The sequence below is a fragment of the Morone saxatilis genome, unplaced genomic scaffold (assembly GCF_004916995.1).
Source record: "Morone saxatilis isolate NCDOM2014 unplaced genomic scaffold, NCSU_SB_2.0 Contig2, whole genome shotgun sequence".
Classification (NCBI taxonomy): domain Eukaryota; kingdom Metazoa; phylum Chordata; class Actinopteri; family Moronidae; genus Morone; species Morone saxatilis.
In genome coordinates, this window is record NW_023339762.1 from 10,858,506 (window position 1) to 10,872,329 (window position 13,824).

General features: G+C 40.7%; 1 protein-coding gene across 5 annotated transcripts in view; it reads right to left on the bottom strand.

Moving 5' to 3' along the window:
• LOC118330483 (transcriptional enhancer factor TEF-3-like) overlaps positions 1–13,824 on the bottom strand; it is a 37,026-nt gene that overhangs the window by 1,627 nt on the left and 21,575 nt on the right. For 3 of the 5 annotated variants that reach the window (XM_035665025.1, XM_035665023.1, XM_035665028.1), the window contains 9 exons: positions 12,711–12,775; positions 10,901–10,972; positions 9,226–9,360; positions 8,611–8,654; positions 8,257–8,318; positions 7,929–8,059; positions 7,021–7,194; positions 2,991–3,131; positions 1,736–1,888 (listed from right to left, as the gene is read on the bottom strand). In XM_035665025.1, coding sequence (XP_035520918.1) covers positions 1,736–1,888; positions 2,991–3,131; positions 7,021–7,194; positions 7,929–8,059; positions 8,257–8,318; positions 8,611–8,654; positions 9,226–9,327 — 807 coding nt within the window. In that variant the 5' untranslated portion in view covers positions 9,328–9,360; positions 10,901–10,972; positions 12,711–12,775. The remainder of the gene's footprint in view (positions 1–1,735; positions 1,889–2,990; positions 3,132–7,020; positions 7,195–7,928; positions 8,060–8,256; positions 8,319–8,610; positions 8,655–9,225; positions 9,361–10,900; positions 10,973–12,710; positions 12,776–13,824) is intronic. The other 2 variants (XM_035665026.1, XM_035665024.1) reach the window with 1 other exon arrangement.

The window sequence follows — 13,824 nt, forward strand, 5'->3', positions numbered from 1 at the left end:
ATATATATATATATATAAAACCAATAAATATCAAACACAAATATTAGATTTTAATTAAATTAACATACTGACAATAGCATATGGTTCTGTCAAATCTACTAAAAAACTACATAATATAACATACTACTAACTAATAATGATTAATAAATTATACACGATGTCACAGGTTTGAAATGTTCTGTTATTCTATGTGAAAGACTAATCTGTATCTGCAATAGAGCAGGAGGAGTTTGCCAATGCAACAAACATACAACATGAACACAACTTCACCAATTCATTACGCTCAATTGAGTTGCATTGAACACAGCACTTGTTCCATGAGGTATATCGATCCATTGTGCTCAGCCTTGCAATGTGGAATCTGTGATGCGAGTGCACGCATCTGTTGTCTATGTGTGCATGTCTGTGTGTGTGCACATTCGTTAATGAGCTGTTCATGGTTAATATGAGCTAAATCAGCCCATTGAGAAACCTAATGACATGCTGCCATGTAGTCGTCAGTGTGGGCTCAATATGGTCATTGTCCCTTGGCAAGTAGGAATGCAGCCGCCAATGGAAGGGACACCAATGTCTTTGAACCCTGGTGTCGAGGACCACTTTGTTACTATGGTGATACACTCCACTCTGTTCACTTTCCTCTCTGTGTCCGCTCTCTGAGGAGCACACCGGCTCATTCAGAAAAGTCCAACTTACAGTGGAGTGCATAGAATGTTTTAACTCTGCAAGAAACCATAAAAAAGTGGTTCATAGGCAGTGAAAAATTGCCACTAGCTGTTAATGGTCTGTCACTGTTACTCATAGGAAATATCACAGCCCAACCATATTTATTTAGACACCAACAGTTTAGCCGTTTTACAACCTCTATGACAGCAGGATATCTGCAAAATGCACTTTGAAACTGGAAGTGAATATGAATGTCCATGTGGCCTTATTTTCTTTGTTGTCTCTAAATGGTATGAATGGAACTACATGAATGATGAAGGACGATGAGTGTGTTTCAATCCATGAATGTGTTGCAGACAATAATCATATTCAAATTCATTTTAGGTCAGGATAAGCTGTTTATGCCTCTTTATATGCATCTACACCACAAGCAACATTTTCTGAGCGGGGCTATAGTAACGAAGCTAATAGAGCCCGCTAACAGTGAGTGTGTGTTAAGTGTTAATTTATATACTATACTGTCATATCGTATTAAGGTTTCTAAAATATCATATTAAGATTTCTAAAATAGTTTTTAAAGCAATAGTTTGACATTTTAGGAAATCTGTTTATTGCTAACTGAGTTTGATGAAAAGATTGATACCACTCTCATACTGTACGCTAAACATTAAGCTACCACTAGCAGCCGGTTAGCTTAGCTTAACATGAAAACTGTAAACAGTAAAATGGCTTGTAGCAGTTTGTAAACAATAGTGTATAGCTAATGTACAACACTACCGATTTTGTCCACAAGGGGCGCCAGAATCATCTAAAAATGAAATGTCCTTTTTGTAACTTTGAGCTTTGAGCTTTAGACATGCTGGTAGGTAGATTGTTTTAACCTTCAGACAGGGTAAGGCTAGCAGTTTTCCCCTGTTTCCAGTCTTAATGCTAAGCTAAGCTAACTGGCAGCTGGTTGCAGCTTCATATTTAGCTTAGGTATGAGAGTTGTATTGATCTTCTCTAAGAAAGAGAGTAATGATCCCCAAATCCCCAACCTCATGTACTGTATATCCCTAGTTGCTATGGGTACCTGTAGGATAGTGAAGTTCTCCAGTACGCTGTTCATCATGTACTTCTCCGGCAGGTGTTTAAGCTTATGAATGAAGTTGATCATATATTCACATAACGGGGATCGGTGGATTCGAAACACATAGCGCCCATTCTCAAAACGTGCATACTCCGTCTATGGAAAATGGATAGAATACAGAATAAGAGCATGCAATCAAATATATGGCAACATATACCATGTGTAAAGATAATTTAAAACACATTAAAGCATGGAATGTCAAATATACTGTAAAACAAATAGGGACACATAGTCCACGGAAACTCAATTAGATACATTGGATATGAACATCTATGTGATAAGCTGTAATATGTGTAATATAATATACCTAATGCAGCATATGGCATGCCAGATATGACAATAAACATATTTCTCGTGACAACTGTAATCAGATGATGAAGCCATTAAATATCATCATGTGACCTATTGAGGCAGATGGCTCTACCTAGGGATGTGTGTATGTGTTTATATTCTGCAATCCATCAGCAGAAGGTGGGGGCAGGGCCACTATTGTGTCCTGTTAACAGGAAGCATAACAGTTAGTCATGCTGGAGAGATTTGTGGATTGCGTCAGTTTCCTGACCACAGATCAGTGGTAACTGACTGGAATCAATCTCCACCAGTAGCAGTTATTCACTCCCCCTGTGCAATAATGTATTTATTTTTTTTTTTGACATGGTCATGACCTCTTGATGGTGATATCTCATCCGTTTATCGAGCAATCAGTGATGCAAACTTCTTGAACTGTAGCTACATAGTATATAGTTTACCTAAAACACTGGATTCTCTACAAAATGTAAAGCACAAAGTAAAGTCAGGGTGTAAAACAACCTGAAACATGAATGCTATGTACTGCATTTCCTGGCAAAAAACACATGATAATGAAACTGGCCTACTCCATAAGAGTAACAGTCTAATAAAATATTTTTATTTATAGAGACATTATGGACAGTAGTAGATCACAGTGAAAGTGGGAGACTGGAATTTAACTTTTACTAATACTTTTTCAAAATCCTCAAGGGTTGCTTTCTTTTTAGTGACAGAAACTATGAGAAAATGTAGGAGAGCTAAGAAACTTTATGTTACAATATATGCAACCTTCCAGGAAATGTAGTAATGTTTCATAATAACTGAAGGCTATGTGTCTGACTATCAGCATACTCTAGTTTAAGCTTACAAACAAAACTATTCTTGATAACTCTCAGTATCCTTGTCTTACCTCCACTTTTTCCACCACCTGCTTGCCAAAGGAGCAGACTTTGGTGGATGAGGTGATAATCATGTTCTCAGAGCTCTCATACTGACTGGAAACACCATAGAAGAAGCTGCTGTCATCCTGCAGGTTTACACTAAGGTCCGCCTAGAGGGAAGAAACAGATAACATGCCATGAGGTTCAACTAACATCAATACACACCAGTCCGACTCAAAAGGAACTATAATACCAGCACCCTGGTGGTGTATGAGCACATATGCAGATTTACTGCCCTTCTTTAACTGGAGACGTGTGTGCTGCACATGTACACTGACCTGCTCCACATTGAGCGTTGAGAATATACTGTACCAGCTCCATAATCTGTAACAAAGTATCAGGTTCTGCTTTTCTTTTCACAGATATTGATCTCAAGGAACATGTGTGTCAGTCTGACAAAGACATCACCGAGAGTGTAATGGCTCATCAAAGCTTGAGAGTGATTCTCTGTAAAGCCAAGAGGCATCCAATGGCCAGATCCTTGTTAACCCAATATAACGCTGTCAAATCCAGTCTCAAGATTCCCAAGATGCTGCGTATCTCTTTGTGTGTTTTGTTATAAGAAGATAATACAGAAGAAGATTTTGATCTTTGATCTGAATTTGTTTACTTTATTCATGAATGTTCTGATAGCTCACACATTCATAAGACGTATGCTGACATTTTAACAAGAATGTTTAAAGAATGTTAGCACAGGTTGTTAGGGCCCACATTACTTTTTATATTTCTTCCTAAACAAAATTTAAGATACTTAAATCCAGTACATGAAATCATTCACAATTTTTGCAGAAAAAGAAACAAGGCGACATCTATATTGTCATTTAGCAACAGCCACGCTGAATGACACATTTGTGTACTTGACATCAAAAATATGACTTCACAATTTAGTTTCTTCATCCTCATGTGGATGCAGATTCACCCATCTCTGATCCTCCCACTTGGTTTACTTTGAATTGAGGCGAGTATAATCTGATTTTGGATCAGACTGAGGTGCCGAGTCCTCTGTCAGACAGCTGGGCTGTTTTACCTTTTCCCCTGTCGGGCTCTTGTCTCCTAATGGGCCATTGAGACACCGCTCAGCCTCCTCTCATCTCTTCATCAACCCGTTCATCTTCATCCCTGGCTCATGTAATTCCTCTATTTGTCTTCATCCCTGGGGCCTAGTGACCCTCCCCGAACCGCCATTCCCTGCTTCCCTAACAGCCTGCGAGGGAATTCATCCAATTACAATCAGCAGCGTGCAATTGGCTGATTAGATCACGGTGGGCAAGCTCGCTGTGTAACAATTTAGCAGAGCCAGCTCAAATCGGATTCCCTCGGCACTTCAAAGGCGTGAGACAATCCGTTAGGACAGGGCCACGGGCGCTGAGGGGTGAGGAAGAAGGTGGGGAGAGGGGCAGGGCGGCCAGTGGCTGACAGGGGGGTTTGCTGGAAATTCAATCTAGAATGCCATAGCTTTGGAGGTGGCCCAGCCGCCTGTCACCGTCACCATGCCAACGTGCGCCTCAGCACACCCCCGAGTCATGACCTACCACGTGGCTGTGACACTGCGGCACCATGAAATAGGCTCTTCCTGTCTTTTACAATGGTGTAAATTAAGTTATTGTATTTTCAGATGTGTTGAGGATTTCATTTTGCTTATTTTCATGGCCAAGAGCGTCTTTGCTAGTGTTTTTTTTCCAGTATGGGTGTTGAAATGCCCAGCTGTTATGTAGCATTTCAATGTTTTTTCATGGATGCCTTGAGAATTGGAGGACCCCCCCTTGGGATACAATAAGATGAACAGACTAAGAGGGGACAGTGTTATGAGCTTGTTTTCCTCTAGCCGGGAGTTGCACATGTCATAACTGTTAACTCCACTGGGCTCTGACATGAATCAAGAGAGTAATATTTCTGATGAATGACTTGTTGGTTACATGCCACCCACCATTTCTCCTGCCATACCATATCTCTTGTTCACACTGTCTGTGTCCCTATTTCTATTTCTTGCTCTTTATTGCTGTCTTGCTCTCATTTTCTTTATGATGTATGGTGGGGCAGCTCATCCCCTCCTTCCCCATACCCCTGAATCAAATGCCATGGCTTGACCAGCTGCTCTTTCCAAGGACTGAAGAAGACTACTTCCAAAATGGTGTCACTCACCAATGTCTTTTATCTATCCACAATAAATAATGTGGAAGTCAAACATGTGAGAAGGGTAATATCATACATACAAAGCCATCTGGTGGCATGAGACTTCAAGGCGGCACTTTGAACTTGACATTCACAGTCTTTGGCACTCTGAACTATAGTAGTTAAAGCTATTATATATCAGCTTTGCAAGTCATGAGTGGCCTCGATGCAACACATTTTTGACAAAGTGGATCAGAGGATGATAGTAATCATGTCTCTGAATCTTTCCCAGCAGTGAAGATGATGGTTTGACACCATTCTTCTCCTAGGCGGCATGGTGTGCCTCCACCATGACCATCCAATCTAAGGACTCACAGTAGTGAAAGATTCCTTGGGCATGGTGTGTTTGTCTCACCTGGCATGCTCTATAGTACATGAATGGCTCAGGTGCTACTGAAAGCCCTGCCCATCCCGCAGTATTTGAGAGGAAGGTATAGTATAGTATAGTATAGTATAGTATAGGAATAGTAGGTGAAGAGCATGATAGGCATGCCTCGGCTGAGACAACTTCTCAAGGCTCTCGTGACTTTTAGTCAGACCACACATGTCCTTTATTTTTCCAAACATGAGGAGTTTATTTAGGCCCTGCAAGGTTCAGGCTGGTACAGTCTAACCACCCATAGGAGAGAGAAACATATACGTATGGTAGTCATGACTGCCCATTCATCCAATTCACCTGTTTGATCTGTTTGAGTTCTTTTCTTAGTCTGCGCTTGGGATAAATTTAGAATAAGTGAGATATTGTTTCCTGTTGCTCCCAGCCTTTTTTATTAATAGAGGAAATATAGGCGAACTGAGAATTTGATAAATTAGATTACTAAACTTTGAGCATTTGTTAAACTACAGGTTACAAAATGAATGATGTTCTAACTTTTCCGTTAAATGAGAAGGCTATCACTAATTCTGCTAAATACTAGTATTTGTTAGGTGTTCATACCTCCCACACATTATGGGAGAAGTCTCCAACTAAGCTCCCAGTTTTGGCACCATTAATTCACCACAACTGTAGTGAGTTGATGGATGAATTACAGTTTGTTCAGTGATTCTCTGACATACTTTGCATATTTCATTTATATGTTATCAACAATATCACAGTCTGCTCCAACTATCTCCTTTCCTTCCCCTGAATCTTAAGTTGACTTTGTCATCATACTTGACTATCTCACATCTCTCTGTCTCTGGTGGTGAATTGGAGGTGTAGCGTGTGTGTGTGGGGGGGTATCTATAAATAAGTATAGGGGGGGGGGAGTGTTGGACTCAGTCTAATAGCACAGAGACAGGTGCCTGGGCTCACATTTCCCCTAGTGAAAGATCAGGCCTGCCACTCTCCCCAAGGCTGCTGTCACACACACAATCACATGCACACATACAGACACATACAAATACACACACGCCTAATGCACGCTGCACAGCAATGCTTTCTTTGCCGGCATATAAACCACTGATCAGGTCATGGGAGCAATGACTTTCTATTCATTCTAGTTTTAAATCACACTTAAGTTCCTTTAACTCCAGTGCTTAAGCTATCTCAACACAGTTTACAACGCTAGCCCATTAATGCCCAACAGGTGTTACAAAACATTAACAATATTCACCTTCATGACTTGGGGAGGATTATATGCTGTCGTGATTTATGAAACATGCTGAGCTTTGCAAAAAAAAAAAACTTTTTTAATGATTTATCAGTTGAAATTATTCAAAAATAATTCAACTGAACTTGGAGGAAGTGGATGGAAGTGAAAGGGACAGATTGGGATTGGACTAATCTGAACTGAAGTGAGTTTCTCTAAAAATTACTTTTTTTTTCAATGCACAAAAATGTTTTACCCAGAACTTGACGAGAAAGAAAGCATTGTGTGGCCCTTTGTCAAACAGCTCCTTCAGGCCTCCTTTCTTCTCAGGGAACTTGTCGTAGATCTGTCTGACGTCCACCGACTCCAGATAGGCGTCACTGTAGCTCGGGTTGGACTGGCCGATGTGCACAAACAGGTGCTTGTTGAACTGGACAGACAAAAGTGCATATCAGGAGATTAACAGAGCCAAAAATGACAAGTGTCCATTATGCTAAATTGCCTTTAACACCATGTGCACTGGCACTGCAGGACATCTGTCACATTAGGCCTGCTGTTCCTCTGAATCATATTTATTAGAATATCCCATCACCTGTCTCAAGGGTCCCACCCTTTTTGTTCCTACTTGCACCATTCATCATTACATGATGTGCTGCTATGTATTTTCTGAATGTGGTAATACATATTGCAGATCCTGTGGTCTTTGTGAGTGGCTTTAATCTTTGAATTTTGAATACTTGAATCAATGCTCATGCCAACTACTAGGTTCTTTATCTGTTTTATTTTACAGCGAGTATTTTTACATTTTAACAAAGCTATCCAGCAACAAGGGTTGAGAATTGCATATGTAAAAAAATATTTATCCAGCAACAAACTGTAATATACAGTGTGAATCAACAATAGAGAGTAAAACAGTGACTTAGTAATGATTATTGCTTAGTTGAACTTGTTGGCACAAGCAGGCAGGAAAGCTTTGTGGTGCATGAAATCCTTTTTCAGATGACTAAGTAGTAAAAAACCTGAGGAACAAAACATTGAGAATAAAGTGAGTTTGGGGTGATGCATCCTGTCAATAACAGTAGTGATGAAGAAATAAAAGAACCCTTTATGTGGAGACCCTTTGGAATATGGATAAGACAAAGTTATCTCTTGTCTTCTACTCACAGTCTCTGGATCCTGAGGTTGCTCCAGGAAGGCAGAGAACTCCAGCATCCGCAGTTTGGAGCTGGCAATACTTCTGCCCTGCCAAGGCGGGGCACTGGGAGACATTGACAGCCCTGCTGTGCTTTCATAACCTGCAGACAAGAGGGCAGTGAGTGCGTAAATGTGTGGTTTTTAATGCGACAGTGTAACAACCTAAAAAGAAAATGCAGCGATACTGCAGCTATTTGTCTGAGCTTTGTGCAAGCTCTTCATCACGAGCTGGGTTGTCTCATCACTTTGCCGCCCTGACAGCTATCTGTCAACACGACAGAGGGGAAAGAGCACCCACCTGTTATGGGGGCCGGGCCGGACGCTTGCATGGCGTAACTCTGCTGGGAGAAGGGCTTAATGCTGGAGAGACGAGACAGACAAGAGAGGGAGAGGCATGTTATGCACCGTCTCGGCTTCATGACCCCATCTCACATGCTAATTGGACCGCCTGACCTCTAAAGACGCAGGGGGCAGAGTGGTATGCTGAATGTCAGACAGCTGAAGACTTTTCTTTATAATTGCTTTGATATGTATTAATTTGTTCTGAGATTCAGTCTCTGACTGAAATGTATCTGATGGTTATTAAGCTGATCACATGAGAAAAAAATGATGGATACTATAGCACTACAGAGTAGATAGAATGGCAACTCACTCCTCATGCCCTCCTGGCTGTCCTGGAAGAGCCCCGTGCCAAAACTGAGGGAAAAAAAAAGAAAAAGTGCACAGTGTATTACACAGTTCAACCTGGACACTAATTCTCACATATCAATTATGTTGTGATTATGTTATGTTTATTCTGCATTTCAAAGTAGATGCACAGAGCTGAGATGAAAATCAAGCTAAAATGTGTAAAATCAAAAAGATGAAACACAGTCTTTCTAAAAGTTTAATGTATTTTTGACACGCACATAGAATAAATCAAATACTGTAAACACCTCTTTACCTCTGAATTCAAACCATCTGTGGCCAAACTACAGGTTCATAAATCTTAAATGTGCAAGATTGTAAGGGACGTAGTCTCGAATGTGGAAAATTCATACAAACTGAATTTACAAAGAGGAACAGCAGTCACAAGATACAATTAACCAACATCCAGGGAAATGATGGGCATGTATAAGTATATAAGGCGATGAAAAAAAAAAATGCAAATTGGCCATAACTAGCAAACCACAGGCTTTGGGATAAAGTCAATGGTATTTTTTAAATAAACATGGCAACTGCTCAGTATTTAATCTGAATAAGGTGGTGTAGGAGGTCAGAGACTTACCCCACCACTAGTGGGGTAAGCTGGCCTAGAAAGGCCCTGGAGAGCCATCTTGTTCTGGAAAGCCGTGGGTGAGATGATCTGGGCTGAGGACATGGTGGCCATACTCTGCAGGGCCTTGTCTTTGGCAGCCTGGTCCTATGGAGAGGGACGGAGAGCGAGAGTGAGACAGACAGACTGACGGTTACGCAAAGTGAGAGCACACATCAGATTCCATTTAAGTAGGCGCCCCACTTCACTGGTAACACAAGCAGAGCCGTAAAAGGGGAAATGAAGGGCCGAGGCCAGCTTGCATCATCGGTGAATCCCTGCCAGGCAGAGAGCTGAAGAGAAGGTGATATTACAGTCAAGGGCCTTTGGGTCAAGAGTTAAGTTTATTGCTTTGGCAGGGGCAAGCCAGTGATGACAACTAAGCTTCTGTTGGAGGTCATACTGGAAGACAAGGCAGGCAACAGGGTAATATGTCAATATGCAAAAAAATTTATGCATGTGTTCAAAATAACTAGATAGCTTCAAAATTGTATTTCCTGTGCGACACTGTAAAGTGATACACGTCTTGTTTTTAAATCCATTCCTTCAGCAGTTTCTGAACCACAGAGGAACACAAGCACTCGCCGCCCAGCCCTAATGGGCAAGGCCACACAGTGCATTCTTCTTCCCAGAACTGGCTAACACAAGGGCATAGCTGAAATATGGGGGGTACATGTGGTAGGGATCTCAGTTACACCAAAGACGTATTTAAAAAGGCCTGTCACAGGGGCAAACCCTGTGACCAATGCTGGGCCCTGCCAGCTGAACCCTCGTGGCTGCCGTCCAAGGTGAGAGAGAGTCCCGTTGCCTGCTGTGACTGCGAGTATGCGGGTGTATGTGGGTGAGAAATGTAAACTGAGAAAGTACTGAGGGGACAGGGATGTGTAAGCTCTCAGTGTACCACACAGGAAAACCTTTATTGAGGTACTTATCAAATGTAATACCGGGATTAATTTGTTTCCTGACTATTGTGTTTGGTTCATCTTGTTCATAATCGTGCACACCAAGCCTCAGGCATCCAGAAATATGTTCACATTTCATCAAAATGTGTCAGCATCCCATTTAAAACTAGCATCAATTAGAAGGTGCAATTAAAATAGCCAATCATTTGTACCTTTGTGTTAATGGAATGTGAACATTTACAATCTTTAACAAAACATTAAACTTCATTGTAAGAGGGAATAATATAAGTTAATAATATTTTCACCCTCTTTCCATCTGCTGCTGCTCACCTCGACTAAAATCATGATAATAACTTCAGCTCAATGCAGGCACCATGGTCTGATTATGATTTAAAAGCCTGTATGGTCAATCAGTTACATACTAATCACAATCTCAGCTATGAATATTTGTTTTGTCTGGATGTGAGCACAGAGGAGATAAGCAAAATCTTAGAGTAGTAACCTTGATTGTTTGTATTTTGTGTGGGACCCCCTAGGAAACGAGATGACCAATCTCACAGGGCCTCTCCTAACAGAACGAATTTTCATAATAAATAGACATTTGCAATTACTGATTTGATTAAATCCATATATCAGTTAATCTCAAATTTTCCTGTGTAAAGTGTGTTAAACAAATGCAATTCTTGTAAAATCCATAAATCCTCCAAAGCATTTAGTAAATATAAAAAAAAAAGCAGTTGACTCACGTAGCGTACCTTCAGCTTCACCTGGATCTCCCTGGCCTTTCGCCGGGCTAAAACCTGAATGTGACTAGATACCTGAAAGACAAGCAGCAGACAACACAGCAGAGTTGAGCATTGTATTTCTGTGACATGTTTCCCGCTAAAATGGGTGGCATCTTGGCTTAATAAAAAAAGTTGTTGCCTCACAGTAACCAGACGGGGGCTTTAACCCTTTAACCCTGTGTGTTCACATGGATTTCCTCCAGATGCTTCTTTTTCCTTCCAGAGTCCGAAAACATGCAGATGAATTTCAGACTCTAAACTGGCTAAAGGTGTGAGTGTGAATATGTTTAAGTGGCAACCTGACCACGCTGTACCCTCATCAGGACCCCGTGCACAAGATGAGTGGGTTTAGATAACTGATAATAGAAGCTCAAAAGGGACAAAATGTACAGTATGGGTCACTGAGCAACTTTTGTTTTATTCTTTAATCATTTTTGCATCAAAAAAGTAATAAGCAAAGATTATAAAGCAATATATTTTAGCTTAGCTAGGAATAGGACCTAAAATTATCTGTCTGTTGGTCTGTCAACATAAAATATAAAACTGCCTGAAATTCAGTATGGATCTTTATGATCTCACACATTTGTGAGTGAATGACAAATATTAAAATCTAATGGGATAACTTGAAATGTATAAAGCACATTCATGCACCCCACAGGATGAACCACTGACATTTTCATTCAACAGACAATTGAAAATAACATTGCTGTTGAGTTTTTTAAATGTAATTACAGTGCTATCGTATTGGGATGGAGAAATGGAAATCTCAGAGGTGGATATCTCAAAACTGATTCACATAAAAACATGGCTCAGTACCACCAAAGCCAATTATGTGTTTTGATGAACTGCCATAAGCTACACATTTTCCATGTATCCCCAAGAATATACATATAACAGGAAATAACCCCATCTGAAATAACATTAAAATACTTTAAAGCATAAATTATTATCTATCAAAATTTTTACTCTGAGTTAAAGCAGCTCCTGCAGACAATGCCAGCCACACCACTTACACTGGTTTGAGATTTTAAAAGTACAATATTGCTGAACTGCTTTTATTATATAAAACACTGTGTTCTTTCACCCTGCTGAGCCCAATCTCACAATTTATATTACAATCTGGATTAAAATTCAATGCAAATGCAGAAAAAAATGCCATTTGTTTCTCTATATCACTGAATCTTTATTGGTAACATTTTCTGCCTGTCAGAGCAACTTTCTCAAGAAGCTGTACTCCAACACAGCCATCAATCAGTTTACTGTTGGTGGACCAGCAGGTGTCCCTCTAACCCTCCAACCTGTCCCACCATCCATCTCTGATCCCTCGCTGCCCCCCTTCTCCTCTCATCTCGACTCATCTCTTTTCATTCCCACATCGACTCTGCCAGATGACTTAGCAGAGACCCTTTCTCTCCACATCCATCACTGCCCATACATCAGTCCTTCCATATCAAATACCGTAGTGAGGATAGGGTTCCAAATCCCTCACCCGTCCCACGTCCAGATCACCATATTCCCCAGCTTCTTTCCCCGTCTAACAAGCACCAGATCCATGAGGTGGTGAAGAAACAACACCGACACATGATCCTATAGCATCTGTGCATTGGGCTCTGGCCCGAAATCAATCGTCATCTCCAGCCCTCCACATTGGAGCGAGTGAGAATTTGGGGAGGGGGGGTACCCAGGGTGTCAGCATCACTCAGCAAGAGAGGACTTTCTGGAGGGCTCCAAAAATAGGGGCTGCTTCAAATGGCATTTGCAAAGAACTTACCTGCTTCCTGGTCCGCGTCTTCCCTGTGCGAAGTTTGATGTACCGTGCAATCAACTCATTTCGTCCTGTAAATGACCAGAAAAGAACATCCTTTAGTTTGACAAATAGCACACGGTGCACTTATCGGACGTGTTCCAGAGCTTTCAGCCACATTTCAACCACCTTCAAGATCAACATCAAATGAATCTGACATGAAATCTTTTATTGTAATTTCCTTCAAATTTGGCCAAACTTGAAAGAAGGGCTAAACAGCATTAATATGTCAAATATTGAAATGTTAAAGAAGAAAAATATGAAAAAGCGGAATACTGTAGCTTTCAATTGTCTTATTATGAAAAAATAGAAAGCTATATAACAGTAATCCTCTGACCTAACAATAGAGTAAGCAACTAAGGAACCATGTTGAATTTAAGTAAAATAAAGGTCAGCACAATAGCATCAGCAAACTCGTGATTGTTTATTTTCCCTGCATAAATCACATTCCTTCTATTGAGTTTCACTCCATATTTCCACATGGTCATCCACCCCCCCACCCTCGTCTGATGAGATTAAACAGCCAAGGCATTTAACCATTTAACCAAAGAAAAGGTTTTACAGTTTCTTTTGTTGTTGAGGTGATTTCTTGCTAGTGTTGACAAAAACACAGTATAAGACAGCGGAATTAATTTTGCCCATGGTGTGCTTAAACTGAAAGTAAGGGGCTGATGAGGAGTTCTAAGTGTAGCTAGAGGAATTAAAATGTTTTAGTATTACCTCATCATCAGTGACCCTGCTCTGCATGCCTTGCAAACCACAAAGTATGAGAGGGAGGAATGAGGAAATGTATGCATTTCTGTGCACATATTTATACAAATATGTATGTGCTGCAGTTACTGAAGTCACGGTATAATTAGTTAAATCAACTGCTTCAAATATGTTCATGTCCAAGTTTACGTATACTTGGAAGAGTTTGGATGCTTGCACATACAGATGAGCAAACACATGCGCCCAAAGCAAGAGTCAAGGCCGTCAAGTGTGTCAATGCTGAAAACTGCAAGCGTAAGAATATCACTAAGTATATACATCTGTCTGTGTGAGAGCTTGCATCAGTCTCAGCCTGACCCCCTGAGTGTAC